The 15,904-nt window shown below is 39.4% G+C and overlaps 2 protein-coding genes across 2 annotated transcripts; one reads left to right on the top strand and one right to left on the bottom strand.

Moving 5' to 3' along the window:
* Positions 1-2,846: 2,846 nt before the first annotated feature.
* On the top strand, positions 2,847-5,432 carry LOC101311797 (mitochondrial outer membrane protein porin 2-like). The gene is made up of 6 exons (XM_004288200.1): positions 2,847-3,009; positions 3,123-3,190; positions 4,032-4,142; positions 4,227-4,313; positions 4,429-4,637; positions 4,745-5,432. The coding sequence occupies exons 1-6, from the start codon at positions 2,961-2,963 to the stop codon at positions 5,049-5,051; spliced, it is 831 nt and encodes a 276-aa protein (XP_004288248.1). The 5' UTR covers positions 2,847-2,960; the 3' UTR covers positions 5,052-5,432.
* A 1,379-nt stretch (positions 5,433-6,811) lies between these two features.
* LOC101312091 (60S ribosomal protein L26-1-like) lies at positions 6,812-7,582 on the bottom strand. The gene has a single exon (XM_004288201.1). The coding sequence runs from the start codon at positions 7,497-7,499 to the stop codon at positions 7,059-7,061; it is 441 nt and encodes a 146-aa protein (XP_004288249.1). The 5' UTR covers positions 7,500-7,582; the 3' UTR covers positions 6,812-7,058.
* Between the last annotated feature and the right edge of the window lie 8,322 nt (positions 7,583-15,904).

The raw sequence follows: 15,904 nt of genomic DNA on the forward strand, positions 1-15,904 counted from the left end.
ATAATACCCGAATAAAAATTACCTTTTACTAGCTAAAATTTACTATTTTTACCGTCGTCGTATTTTCATCATACGAATAATCCTCCGCACATAATCGTCCCCGAAACCCCTCTAGGGACCAATTAAACTATTTACTCATGATCAAGACGGTAAAATTCTTATTATAATCACGCTAGTAAATAAGATAAAAATATAAGGGTCGGGATGTGACAGATGCTTTGTTTGGCCTGTGTTTGGTGAGAGGGAGTACAAAAATAAATGGTATTACTTAACACCTGTTTTTTGCTCTCAACCTCTTTTAGTTGGTGCTATTCTGAGTACTCATTTTTAGGTTCTCAAGTTAACATGGTCTCTCCTCCTGTCACTCTTGGTCTCTTTCTTCAGATCTATTGATCCATTCTCTCTTTCGTCTCTTTCTCTCTCAAGTATTCTCCAAATCCATTATATTGTTGCCAGACAATTGAATATTTTCCAACTTTGTGAAACTCATGAGCACCATTTGAATTGAGAGACTCAGATTTGCTGAAGACGATGATGATGGTGATGATAATGCGCGGCAGCAGCAAAGGACGAAGAGGTATGTCGGCCTTCCAGTCACTTTACTCTCCTTGATGATTTAGTCAGCAATCACTCGACCTTGTTTCACTCTCAAGCCTCTAAACCAATCAAGTCTACAACTACCCTAGTTGCCCAGATCGGGACAAAGAGTCACCCACCACCTAGGAAAGAGAAATTGCAATTGTTCGTGAGTTCTTGAATCTAACATTTGAGTAGACCAAGTTCGACTTCGTATACCCAATTTCGTTTTTACCCCAATTTCAATTTCAAAACCCTAACCTGGTTTGGATTTGGAAATTTGATTGGGTTATGTAGTTCTAGATTTTGTGGGGTTTTTTTTTTTTTGAGCAAGTGGTTTTTTCTTTTCTGGGTTCTGTAGTTTTGCAAGATGGTGTGGTGATTCTCAACACAATCCCTCCTTACACAGTATTGTCTCACCAAACATGGTTCAAACTAGTATTAAGTAAGCCTACTCAAATGAAAGTAAGCCAAGTACTAATAATAGAGTGACCCAGAATTGTCATGGGTTCCAAACATGCACTAAGGGTTTAGACTTTGGTTTAGGGTTATACACACACAAGGCTTGTATCAGTTACGTTCTTAGTGAAGCCCGAAAACCATCAGGCCCCCATTTTGCTTTACGTGAAATAACTCGGTTCATTTCTATTAGTTATTATTTACCTTTCATTTTTACTATAGGTCCTGGCCCATTTGTTTCATTTGAATTGTAGGTGTGTGTAACCAAAGTTTAAGAATATGAACACTCTCAAAGTCTCAAGTAAACCCTTTCTTCCAGCCCCGCCTTCCAATTTGATCTTCATGAGGGTGGGTGTGAGCGTGCTTTTGTTCTGTAATTCTCTTTCTTTCATCGGAAAAAAGAAAAAGAAAACAAAGTCTCAAGTAAACCCTAGGTCTCTCTCTCTATGAAAGCCTACAAGCGGCAGCGGTCAAGCAAACACGATCACCCTCGTCCGATGGCAGCCATGGCCTAGGCTGGCTAATTGGTCACGATGTCACCTTTTGGCCTTGTGGTTGGACGAGAATTACAACTGAACAACGACTAAGACTAGGCAGCACAAAGGTCTTTGCAGGTGGACTTCTTGTTTGAGATTTTGGTAGACGGCAGCTATTTCCGAGTAGCCAAGTTGTAGGGATCGATCGACCATTGATCTAGCGGCGTCTTTTGCCATTGATTCTTAAGAATCAAGGATTGGGTGCTATTAGATTGAGCGGAGGTTGTGGCGGTGTGGTTTGTCGATGGTTACAGGATCTGGGTTGGCATCTGTGTAGGTGGAGATCGTGGCAACGTGGCTCGACTACGGGTATGGAGGCGGTGGTGCAACTTTCCAACGGTTGGAACGGTGGTGGATTGCTGGGTCACGGCATAAGAAGGCTTGTTAAGCCTGGGCTTTTCGATGTTGTTTAGGCTATAGTTGGGCTAGGGTTGCTATATATAGTCGAGCGATATCTTTTGAGATAAGGAAGTTCAAGTTGCACCTCCAAATTTCTAAGGTAGAAGTTATGAGAGGTGTTTTGGTAAGAATAATGAGGAAGTCTAGTTAGATTTTTAAGTAAAAAGCAAAATGCAAGTGTACTAAGTAATGAAGGTATACATAGCAAAGTTGGAGGTGCAACTAAAACCTCATCACTTTGAGATAACATTGTAGACAAAAAAAAAAAGAAGTAAAAAAAATATAAGTATATATATATAAGAGCAGCTAACAACATAGCTGTTAAAGTAATGAATAAATGTCAATGATGTTTGGCTCAGTTGGTAAGGCGGGCTTGTGGAGACCACATCAATGTTCGATCCCCGTTGTCAGCACGCCACGTTTGGTTCTTGTTTGGAGGCTGGTGTGACATATAAGTGTCCACTTTTAGAGTTAAGGTTGTAGGTTTGCCTTAACGATGGTGGTGTAGCCTAATCAAACTCTCATCTAAACTTTTTGTAACAGTAAAAAAAGTTATAAATAAATACAAATAAGTGATCCTCTCCGAACACTCGTCTAAAAAATCAAGCACATTCTTATAAGTCGAATTTACAACGTTCCATTTATGAAACACACAAGCTAAGGTATTTACTTATTTTTATGTCATGTTAAATACATGAAGAATTTTAAATTTTAAATAGGTAATTAACTAATTAACACGAATATTTCCACACTGGCTGCTAAGAAAATGGATTTTTTATTTTTTATTTTTCCACCCCAAATCTCTTAAATCAACGGCCCTCAAACAGCCTATTCCGCAGACTACATTACAGCCGTCGATCCTCGCACAGACTAGCCACCACGAAAATAACAAACCCTCCCACCTTCATTCTCATTTCCTCACACACCTCTCCCTCTCTCTCTCCACCTCTCCCAAAATCTCAGATTCTCTCTCTATCTGTGTGAGCGAATATGAGCAAGGGACCTGGACTCTTCGCCGACATCGGCAAAAAGGCCAAAGGTAAAAAGCTTCGCCGATCGCTGCTCTTCTCTCTGATCTCTTTACTGTTTTCAGCTGATTCGATTGTGTGTAAAATTTGCATCTGAAACGCTGCGTTTTGGCTTTGACTGTAGATCTTCTCACCAAGGACTACAACTCCGATCAGAAATTCAGCGTCTCCACCTACAGCGAAGCCGGTGTGGTGAGCTCTCCAATTTCGCATTCACTTGGTTTTTGAGGATTGTTGTTTTGAATCGGAAATCAGAGTTTCGTTGCCTTAATCTGCAGCTTTTGCTATTTTGGTTAATGATTTTGTGATGTTTGGCTTGTTAATCTGATTGTACGTTTGAAATGGAGACCTTAGTGTTTGATAATTGAGTCATTAAGGAGCTCAGTGATGAGTTTTGAGTTGATATTGTACTCGGTGGCAACCGCATGTTGTTCACCTATAAAATGAAGTAGGCTGTTTGATTTTTATGAGAATTTTTTTTTTTCGGGACCTAAATTATGGTGTAATATTTGTTCATGTGTGCTTGAACAGTTATGTCATACTTGTGTTTGCTCTGAGATGGAAAATGATGAGTTCTCTTTTGCTTTTGTTTTAGAATTTTTATTTTGTCGTAATTTCATTTGTTACTTACCTCATGCTGGAACATCTTGCTCTGTGTGTATGCATGTGTATGTTGCCATACTGTAGATCACACAATTTCAAGATGTTAGTCTGGCTGTTGTCCTTAACCATACAGCTATTTTCTTTCTCTCATGTTACTTATGCTTTAAACTCTTATGTTTAAATGATCATGTGGAGACATGAGAAAGATGGCACGGTAATATATACTTCCATTAATGTTCAGTTAAGCTTCAAAAATGGATTAATATAGAAACTGCAACTACTTTAAGATCTGATTGTACCTTTAGATTTCTCGAACTGTTGATGGTTTTTGTATGCCACTTCTGAAATTATTCACGTGAATTTACCTCTTATTATTAGAGCGGTTAGTTTATATGTCAATAACTTTCAGTACCTCTTTTTTGTTCTATAGGCTCTCACATCAACAGCAGTGAAAAGAGGAGGACTCTCTGCCGGGGACATTGGCGCACAATACAAATACAAGAATGCATTGGTTGATGTCAAAGTTGACACAGATTCAAATGTGGGTAGCATCCTTTTTAGAATATATTGTCTAAAGCAATTCCATTGTTCTATTAACAATGTCGACTTTTATCTTGTTTGGCAGATCTCAACTACCTTCACAATCACAGATATTATTCCATCCACAAAGACTATTGCTTCATTCAAAGTGCCAGACTATAACGGTGGCAAGGTATACAATCTTTAATCTTACATTACAAGATATACATGTATGTATGTATGTACATGTATACTATAGATATAGTTGTGGGATTAACTATTTTTGTTATTTTCTATTTGTTTTGTAGTTGGAAGTTCAGTACTTTCACGACCATGCCTCCTTCACCACAGCTGTTGCTTTGAATCAATGCCCAGCCATTGATTTTTCAGCTACCATTGGTACCCCAACCATTGCATTTGGTGCAGAAGCTGGTTATGACACCACTTCTGGAAACTTTACAAAGTACACTGCTGGATTTAGTGTGACACAACCGGTTTCCGTTGCTTCAATAATTCTGTAAGCATTTGTACTATAACCATTATGTATGACAATAGTATGCTCTGGTTGCTGTTTGAAGTATCAAATTCTGTATTCGTAAACAATTCATCTTTCTCTCATCTCAGGGGTGACAAGGGAGACAGTGTAAAAGCATCTTATGTCCATTATGTGGATCTGTTGAAGAGGAGTGCTGGTGTTATGGAAATCACCAGAAAGTTTTCCACAAACGAGAACACTTTCACAGTGGGAGGCCAATATGCTATTGATCCCTTGACGGTAGTGAAAGCGAAGCTCAACAATCATGGCAAGCTGGGAGCCCTCCTGCAGCATGAAGTGATACCAAAGTCTATGCTGACCGTATCTGGTGAGATTGACACCAAGTCCTTGGACAAACATCCCAAATTCGGGTTGGCCATTGCCCTCAAGCCTTGATGTTTTTGCCGTTTGATGATTCCTCGTTGGAAACCAGTACCTGGTTCAATTTTTTGGCTGGCTCTTGAGAGGAGCACTTAATAAGTAGTTTCCACAGAGATACATGTTTGCTAGTTGTCTATGACTGTGGATGGATTGTTTGATGCTTGGGCTCGACCACTGTTTCATTTTCCTATATTCTTTTGGTTTTCAATTGTAGGTCTTTTAAGGCATTTGATATTCACATTCTAGTCTCCTTGAATGGAGAAAACCTTAGAATCCGATTGATAGAGGACTTGTTTGCATGTGTCAAGTGATAGCAACTGCCTGTTTCAAATGACCGCACCCTCCATGAGGGACTGCAATGGTGTTTATAAATGCAACATTGATGCATTGCTTCCCACCGAGTAAAGTTTCTTATTACTGCGATTAGCCTTTTCCATCCCTGAGTCCTCAGATTTGAATTTTGAACCTACTTTTCCATCTCTGGTTGATATAGCAACACATGATATAATGACTGCAATATTTGGCTGAAAGTGGCAACAGAAATGTTGTTGACAAACAGAAAGGTTTCTGGTTGTTGCGCGCTTTCTTTCAGTATAGAGATCTGCTAAAATACAATTAGGAATGAAGTTAAAAGGATCTGCTCATATACAATTAGGATTGAAGAACGCAGAAGGTCCGCCTGAAGCAGACATGACCCAAAAGTCTTGAAAAAACACAATTAGGGGGTTGGCACATTGCTCAGCAAATAAGTGGAATGAAGTTCAACACTAGACTATCATATCCTGGGCACTGAATTGGTAGAGACTAGTTTAGTCTCCATGTATATAACCTCCACTAGTCAGTGAATCGAAGCAAGAGCACTCAATCTCTAACATCAGTCGATATTGAGGGTTCATGAGGAAGAGAAACCACAACTAGACACAACCCCATGACATTGCAACTTCCAAGCAAAATTATAGACCAATCAAACAATGAATCAGTATTCAATGGTAGATGAATAAAACAAGGAGCAGTTAATAACCTAGCTGTAGGAAAAGAGAAAACTTCTAAATCCTGTACTTGCAGTGACAAATGGACTGGAAAACTAGCTGGCAGATGGATCTTAGTAGCTAGAAAGATTGTGAGGTTGTTACAACAAACACAATCCAATTCATGATAAGATACTCCTCACCCACACAAATATATTTTCAAAAGCACATTAATGCCACAGACCTTGAGATTTGAAAAATAAGCAAGCCTATGATCAAACAAATCAACTTTCGTAAATAAAATAAATGAAGATGATTGTTAAGCTTCAATCCTAAAAGATTACCAATCCTTTCATCGAAGGCCTGCAGCATCCCAACTCACCAAAATGCCATAACAGAAGATCAGACGCACCAACTTTCATGCATCCCAAAACTATCAATCAAATATACCACCACAAACAAGGCACTTGAACAACAAACAGAAAACAAGATCCTTTACACGCACTGTCAGTGGTATCTCAAGGACATTTAAACCTTTCCACAAATGGTAATCAGTATCTCAATGCCAACTCAAACCTATATATTGCATCGAATCAGCATCACACTTAAAGCCAGCAGCCTAGGAGTAAGACCGGAAAGCTCAACCTCACACTAGAACAAAACTTAACACCACACATTGAACACCCACTACCAATACTCAACACTTTCATAATCCTACTAGATACTACACACAATATTGACCCGAAAGCAATCACCCCATTCATTTGGCATAACTGATATCTCATGCTAAAATATCTATCATCGAAACACAAATCACATACCAACAACACACTCAGGAACCAAATCAAAAGATTATTGACAGGAATATCAAAGAAAACATTATAGCATTAAAACCATCACAAAATCCATACTTCTCCTATCGAAGATCCGATACATAAACCTCCATAAAGCATTAAAAACATAAACACGGTCCGAAATCCATCCATATTCTTAGCTTAAAAACTTAAACCACGAAACCCTCGGTCACTAAAATTTCCGCTACCGAAATCAAACCTCAATCGACATTCTGCATAATGTCCTCCGCCGTGAACTTGGTGCCCTTGTCCTTATCGGCGGCGGCTCTTCCCTTGGCCTTGCGGTCGAGCAGCGCCTTGCGATCCTTGTCGAGCCTGAGCTTGGTGATGAGGACCTTGGAGGGGTTGATGCCGACGTTGACCGTGGAGCCGTTGACCTTCTCGCGGGTGATGCGCTCGATGTGGATGACCCACTTGCGGCGGTAGACCTGGACGACCTTGCCCTCGCGGCCCTTGTAGGTCCCACGCACCACCTGGACCTCGTCGTCCTTGCGCACCGGCATGGACCGGACGTTGTACTTGGACCGGAGGTCGGTGGAGAGCGGCGCGCTCATCAGGACGCGGCGGACGCTCGACGGCGCCGTGAAGTGAGCCTTGCGGCTCTTGCGCCGGGAGCTCGACACGCGTGGGTTCCTCTTCATCTTCTCTCTCTCTCTCTGTCTCTCTTAGGGTTTGGCCTCTGCTCTCTTTGCCTCTGGCTCTCTCTCTCTCACTCCGTGACGGCAAATGAGAGTGAGGTTTAACAAGGAGATGAAAGCTATCTATAGCTAAAGAAGGAAACGACGTCGTACAGAGGGATTAGGGTTTTCTCTTGCGAAGGCTGCGGATTTGGGCCTCTTGTTGTTATGTGGCGGGCCATGTATTTGGGCTTTATGGATTGCTGTATAATTGGTTGGACTCCTTTTTTTAATAACTAATATAATACTTGTACTTGCTCTGTTATTCTGCCCCAGCCTGGCTGAGGAAGAATTACGGGGCGTAAAACATATGCTGATTCGTGCCGGGCATACTATTCTTAATTAACCCGCATTTTTTCAAAACTATATATCCTAAGAAAAAAAAAAAAATAGGGTTGTAAATGGATTTGTCTTGGTCCGGTTAGAGCTCAAACTCTCTCTGTATCGAAATAGCTTGTTGGGTGCGAAAATTTTTCTATGCACCAAGATGCAAGTAAACCGAGCAACTAGTATGCAGTATTTTGATCTAGTCATCTACGTCGTACTTTACCAAAATTAAAACCTAAAAAAATAGTCTCAAGTGTTTCCAACTAAGGAGGTGAAAACACTAAGTCAAAGAAGATGTACTCTTATTATGGCCGTTTAATTTGATCGGAACAAAAATGAAATTGAAAAGAATAAATTTAGGGTCTCTAATCTTCATTCGATCTTCCCATACGGCGATTTGAGCACTTATATATTAATGGTGCTAGTGTACCTTGATGCGTAGAATCCGCTCCCGCATTTAAATTATTATCTTTTTCATTTTAGACAATATTTTTAAACTCGAAACGGTCAATTATGTTGTATGAAATGAGTTGTTATGTTTTGCAAATGCATCTAGTACATGGAGATTATATGTCAATTTTCCTTTCTTTGAATTGATTCACATGAACTGGTCCTCGCAGATATTATTGTTCTTCCTCATTTGCTATTTCCAGGGAATGAGAAAATTACTCAAATGGTCACAGACAAGACACTGTGCAAACTTATTATGTCATACGTTGCTATGCCCTTGTGACATACAATATGAAGCGTCATAGTCATATATAGAGGTATATATATTGATATCAGAAGTATATAGTTAACAAAATAAACGGAGTAACCCAACAATCTTCTACCTTATTTATTTATTTGCAGGAATATAGTAGATATAATTCAGTATCACCATATTATTATATTACACATAATCTTTAATTGTTGATATATCATAACGTACGTGTTGTTGGTTTGGTTGGTATGTGATTCAATATTTTATTGTTCGTTTGTTTATGAAATCTTAACATCACTTGCATAGTGTTGGAATGTTCATCATTTCTCCAATGCAACAGGGATAATATCTTCACGTTGACACAGGTACTGGGGATGGTAGGGGTAGGTTTGCGTGGCCACCAGTTACTATTCTTTTTCCATTTTAAGGTTTTTAATTATCAATGAAGTTTCTAGCTTCATTTCATCTAAAAATTTAGGGTTTAGGGTCTTGTCTAAGTTAATACATCTCATATCATTTTCGCGATCTAACACGATCAATTCGATTGCATAACTCGGACGCAAAATTGAATCAGGCATCGTCAGTTATTTAGAGCAACTTTAGTAGACTGTATATTTTAGCTTTTAACTATTTTAGAAAACGTATTTATTTATTTATTTATTTCTGGAGCTCAAGCAGACTAACCAAAGTTTAACTATTATGACTTTTAGCCATCTCGCTAGCTAAATATAGATAGCGAGATGACTCAGATGAGGCTACACTACCAGGACAAGCACTTTAGCCGACTAAAAAGTTTCGTCGGCCTGTTAGCTTAATTCGTCGGCTAAGATTTCGTCGGGAAAAGGTCGTCGGCGATGACTTTAGCCGACGAAACTAGAAGACGTCGTCGGCTATAGTCCCAGAGTTTAGCCGACGAAAAACATGTCTTCGGTTTTTTTCCCAGACTTTAGCCGACAAAACATTTAAGATATTCGTCGCTAAAGTGTGTAATTAAAAATTAAAAAATAACTAAAGCCGACGAAATATAGTCTGTTTCGTCGGTTAAACCTTATTTTAAAAAAAATTTAAAATACTATAGCCGACGAATTATGGCGTATTTCGTCGGCTATAAGTCCATTCCAGTAAAAAAAAAACCCCGAAATTTCTAAATTACCATTCCATGCAAGCTGCAAAATACACCAAAACAATTCAATATAACCAACAACAAGCACATAAAACTATATAATTCATCAACTACACAAAATCTAGATAGTCTAAATTAATATCCGCTTCTGGGGGATGCTGCGGAGGTTGCGGTGGCTGGGGTAGCGGTATAGCCGTAGGCATGGGTGGAGCCGGAAGTCCCTGAAGCTGGGCAGCTGTAAAGACCTGCATGTACTGGAACATCTGCTGCTGCTGGGCCTGTTGGATGGCATGTATCTCGGCAGCATAGGCTGCCTGCGCGGCACTATAAGGCTGCCTGCGAGGCATTATAGGCAGTTTGAGCAGCTTGCTGTTCCCGTAGTCTCTAAACTTCCGACTCTAGCTGAGTCGTCCTGGTGGTCGTGGTCGTGGTCGTGGTCCTGCTGCTGGTCGAGGCTGCATTTCGTTGAAATTCTGGAGTGGTCTTCAAGACCCCCTCGCCCTTCTTTCCTAGACCCCGGCAGTAGAAGTTGTTTGCTCGCGGTGGGAAAGCTGTGCTCATGATCCTCGCCCCAACCGTCAGATATGAAGTGTCAATCTGAGACATGGCTTCGGACATCTCTTCCTCCTACGTCTCCGGCCATGTCTCCCTCACTATAGCACTCATCACCTCGTCACTAGCCTCCCTCACCTTCGCCTAATTGAATAGGAAAAAAATTATTACTTAACATTTTGACATATATATAAATAAAATTAAAAATTTAAAAACATAAGATGACTTACAATATCCTCCTGGGCGTCAGGATATGCCTTCTCGTACGTACAGACGTACTGGTTGACTTCTGGATGTTCCTTGGCCGCCTCGTCCATGAAGACAGCGAATGGTCTAGAACCGGCATGATGGTTCCTTGTGTTGCGTTGCCGGTTCTGAGCGTTCGCCCGGGAAACAGCCTTCAAAGAAAAAAATAAACTATTAGTAAAATATTTAAAAACGCACGTACTTAATGACAAATTAACTAATTAATTTTTTAAATACCTGTTTACGAGGGTTGTTGAATTCTGATGTCAGAAACCAACGCCACTCGTACTCCCTGTACTGGAACTCAACAGGGGTACCAGAACGTGCGTAGTCCAGTGGGTCCGCAACTCGTTCTTCCACTCCTTGTTCCTACAGATACAACAAAAATATTAGAAATATTATTAATATCACATACAATTTTGTTTTTTCATTAACTTCCCAACGTACATTCCCTCATGCACAACGTCCACCCAGCTGCTCTTTAGGTGCTCGGGAACCTCAAACCACACTTGCATTTAACCGTTTATTAGTTTAGTTTTTCGAGAAATCAACAATGTAATACATAATATTATTAAGGCATTTTGTAAACTCACCGACATCGCGTTGTGGACCATGTCCTTAACCTCCTGCGGGACCTCGCCCCAGTCTGACCACAACATAGGGACTCTATCCCTAATGAGCGCTCCCACGCGGCCGGAGTACGTCCTCGACTTCCCGCCCGATATTATGTCGCCATCCCCGTCAGTACGAATGACGATCCTCCCTGAGATACTGACGATCTTCTCGAGAGCCTTCCCTATGAAGGGGCCTCTCTTCTTCTTTGTCGGCTTCGCTCCGACGATGCCTATCACATGATAAACCAAATTGATTATTAAAATCGGAGAATTATAAGAAAACAAATTAATCATTCATCTTTCATTACTTGATGGCGATGCAGCGGACGCGACGGATTCCGTCTCTGTCGCCGATGATGATACCCTCGCAGAAATAAGAGCGTATCAAAAGGCACGAACCGGTACGCCGCTGATGGAGCCACTGGCGGGGGCAGTGGATAAATCGGCGTCCCTGAGCCATCGACTGCAGGTAAGGCCGGTATCATCCGCGGAAGGAACAGAGGCGGCGGCATCTGTACCCCAGATGACCCACTATCCGAAGAAGTAGGACCCGGAGTGGGCGCCCGGTGTATCTCAGGCATACAGGGTGCAAACACCTCCGTTTGGGTCTGAGGCCACAGCTACCTCGAGGAAGGAAGGACGCCCGCCTGCCTCGATGAAAGGGGCACCTCCGGCTGCCTCTGCGCCGTCTCCAGAAGGGTCGCACGTCTAGCTGTCATGGGGCCCTGAAAAGACGTTTGAGGGTTGCTAGAGGTTCCCTCAGACGATTCGGACCTTTGGCCCTTCGAACTCTTCATCGATCTAAAATAACTGCTTATTCTGTTTAAAATATTAATTTGAATCAAGGCTGAGGCATGGGCGGATTCACTCATTCAATGTTGCTCGTTAATTCAAGGCTGAGGCAACATTAAAAAAGTAAAAATTCAATCTTATCCTTCTCAAATCTAAGGCTCTAGATTATTGTCTTTATTCTATAAAAAATATTTTTGAAACCATTTTTTTTCATTATGTTCATGCTTAAATTTAAACACTTAATATAATGTGAAATATATATATTTTTGAAATTATACTTGTTCAAAAATAAGAATTCAATTAAATATATATATATATATATTCATCCGGATTTAATATAGGTTTTTCTATTTTGTATTTTGTATCTTATGTTTAAAAATTTCTACCCAACCCACAATGAATGCAGTACCTAGTCATAGAACATAACAAGTGCACAGTGCAAGCTTTAAGTTCATTATCAACAAAACACATGTTTAAAAAATGAGGATAATTAATCTCCTAAACATAAATTAGGGAAATTGGACAGTAACATAAAGCATAAAGCATAAAGCATAAAGCATAAAGCATAGCTTAAAAATCAATTCGAAATCAAAAGTAAAAAAGAAGAAAAACGCTAACCTTGGAGAACGGGAGAGGGAGAGGAGGCGGAGACTGGGAGAGGGAGAGGGAGGAGGCGGAGACCCAGAGAGGGATCGGAGAGGAGGCGGAGACCGGAAGAGGGAGAGAGAGGAGGCGGAGACCGTGAGAGGGAGAGGAGGCGGAGGAGACAGATCGGGAGAGGGAGAGGGCGACCGGGAGACCAGGAGAGGGAGAGGAGGCGGAGGAGGCGGAAGAGGAGGCTAGGGTTTTCGTCAATAGGGTGTATAAAGGTATATTCGTCATGCAATTCCCTATCAGCGTGCCATCTCATAGCTTCGGCCGTGTGTGAAGACATATACAACAGCTCCATCCAATCCCTCAACGGGAAATACCGAAGTACCTTCACAGGTTTCCTATTGCCTGCAGGAGTCAGCTTATACATGTCAGTGTGACATACCGGACATGCATCAAGGCCACCAAGGTCATTCCCTTCTGGATCTTTACCCTAGAAGAGAACGCAGTCATATCTGCATGCATGGATCTTGATGTAGGAAAGCCCAAGATCTTTCAGGATACATCGGACCTTATGATGAGTGGTAGGAAGACGATGACCGTGGGGCAGCATCGAACCAGTGTACTGTAGATAATCATCAACAGTCTTCACGTACGGTCGATTTTGTCTCAACTTTAATCTTCATTACGTTCATCACACTTTCAAGAACGGTATTCTGACAACCGGGGTACACAGGGGTCTGCTGGAAAGGAAGCAGTTTGTTGTACTTGTCAATACCAGCAGTGTTGACAGCTCTAGGGAAGGGCTGCACCGGGTCAGGCATATACTGTCCTTGAGCGCATACATCGCTCTCATAAGGAAACATGTCGTTGATGAAGGCTGTTGTTGGATCGTTGGATGTACTGCCCGTCTCAGAAAATTGCCCATGATCATATGGACCTCCTGATGATGTTTCATCGTGATATAACCAACATGTGTACTTCTCCCAAAACCCTTTACTCTTCAGGTGCTACCATACTTTGTCAATCGCAAATCGATGCATATCGCTGCGACACTGACATTTCGTGCACGGGCAATAGAAAATTGTATTCCCATTAGCATTAGCCAGCGCATATTCGAGAAAACTCATAACTCATTTACCATATCTTTTGTCTCATTTTGGAAGCGAAATCCAACTCTTATCCATATCCTGAAAATATAACAAAATATATATGTATAACGCTAGTTAATTATTAATTAAATTCTATGCCATATATAAAATTTCAATTCATTTAGTATATATTCTACGTACTACAACTAATTGATAACAAATTAATTAACACACATATATATATATATACTTAATAATTACATAACAATATTATAGATATCAACATCATCAACAACTTCATACCATCAACACAATATTATAAATTAATTAACATATAGATATGGGTCTAGTTCCTGTAACATTAAATTTGACACTAATTTTAACATTATTTATTAGCCATTAGATTTTAAAAAATTCAATGGTCTAGACCAATTTAAATATAATGTTAGCTTATAAAAACTGACATGGCAAAGTGATGTGGCATTTTCTAATTTCATAACAAATCAAACTAAAAGAAAAAAAAAAAAATCAGAGGTTAAAATCTTAAACCCTTTCTAATTTGCCCGAAATTCTCAATCTCGAAGAACTCATAACCCTTTCTTCTACCCATTTTTCCCGTCTCCCAATTGTCAAATCCCTTTTGAGTTTTGGTCAATCCAACATATCCGATCTCCTCTCAATCTAACATATATACCTGAACAAATTAACAATGAAAAAGGTTATCTGCTGGAAGCCAAGTTATAAGAGAAGCAATATCATCTTGGCGTTCAATTTTGGGTATAGAACAGCAGTGAGCTTTTTTATTCCAGACTGATAAAGATTGATATTAGTTTGAGAAGACGAAGAAGTGAAGAACAACATGAATAACAAATGGATGATTTCCAGCTAGTTTGAAATACTAATTAAACACAATATTGATGTGTGCGATAAAAAAAAAATGAATGCCAAAAGACGAGACGCAAAACAGAAGAACACAAACCCAGAAAAAAAAAAGAACACACACGAGCAAACGAACCAATTTGTAAAATAACATACCATAAACATATTAATCTAAGCCATGGTTGACATGGTTTGTCTGCTAGCTTCTCATGTTTGAGTAGTATGGTGTTCATGAATCATGTCAATGTTGCAAACATGGCCTCTCATGGGATCACTTAATTACCATTTAATAATCTATGACAATTGAAGCATTACTTTTATAAAGGGACATTTACACTAGAGAACTGGCCTCTCATGGTTCGTTTGCTCCTCTGTGTTCTTTCTTTTATTCTTTTTCTGGGTTTGTATTCTTCTGTTTCTGCGTCTTGCGTTCTTATTTTTTTTCTTCTTTTTTTTATCGCACACATCGATATTGTGTTTAAGATTTTAGCTTCTGAATTTCTTTTCTTTTCTTTTAGTTTGTTTTGTTATAAAATTAGAAAATGCCACATCATTTTGTCATGTCAGTTTTTATAATTAGCAGACATTATATTTAAATTGATCTAGACCATTAAATTTTTTAAAATCTAATGGTCAATAAATGGTGTCAAAATTAGTGTCAAATCTAATGTCCTAGGAACCGGACCCTATAGATATATATCTACTACTTATGAACAATTTCATATATATTATCAAATCATCAACCAAATAGATCAACATATATATATATATATATACATCCAACGTACTCAAAATCGATCAACTCATAACAATATTATATATCAACATCATCACAAAATCATCATCAACAACTTCATACCATCAACACAATATTATAAATTAATTAACATATATATATATATATATCTACTACTTATTAACAACAACTTCATATATATTATCAAATTATACAACCAAATACGATACAACACACACATATATATATATATATATATATATACATCCAACGTACTCAAAATCTATCAATTCAATCACACTCAAAATCGATCAACTCAAATAAAACTCAAAATCAACATATATACACATGTACATACCTATATATAGCTCCACAAACTAATTATGGACAGATTTCGACAACATCCAAACTTTTTCTCCCGTTTTTTTTTCTCAGATGAGCTGCTGTCCAGATGTGCAAATATAAAGCACTAAAATTTCGTCGGCTAAAGAATGTTTAAAGTCGTCGGCTATAGTCTATGAACTTTAGCCAACGAAATAAATTCTTTCGCCGACGAAATTTTAATTTCGTCAGCTAAAGTTGACCATAGCCGACGAAAATATAAATTAGCCGACGAAAAAATTATTCGTTGGCCTGGTTTTTTATTTTCGTCGGCTAAAACCTTTATTCTGGTAGTGCTAGCTATAATTTAATACATTCTATAAATATATTTAAA

This window comes from Fragaria vesca, linkage group LG1, assembly GCF_000184155.1.
Source record: "Fragaria vesca subsp. vesca linkage group LG1, FraVesHawaii_1.0, whole genome shotgun sequence".
NCBI classification, from domain to species: domain Eukaryota; kingdom Viridiplantae; phylum Streptophyta; class Magnoliopsida; order Rosales; family Rosaceae; genus Fragaria; species Fragaria vesca.

Bases quoted from the DNA above. Each gene is read 5' to 3' on its own strand.
- LOC101311797 (XM_004288200.1), top strand. From the start codon at position 2,961: ATGAGCAAGGGACCTGGACTCTTCGCCGACATCGGCAAAAAGGCCAAA. The intron at 4,143-4,226 runs GTGGGTAGCATC...CTTGTTTGGCAG, and splicing joins AAGTTGACACAGATTCAAAT to ATCTCAACTACCTTCACAAT. The intron at 4,314-4,428 runs GTATACAATCTT...TTTGTTTTGTAG, and splicing joins CAGACTATAACGGTGGCAAG to TTGGAAGTTCAGTACTTTCA.
- LOC101312091 (XM_004288201.1), bottom strand. From the start codon at position 7,499: ATGAAGAGGAACCCACGCGTGTCGAGCTCCCGGCGCAAGAGCCGCAAG.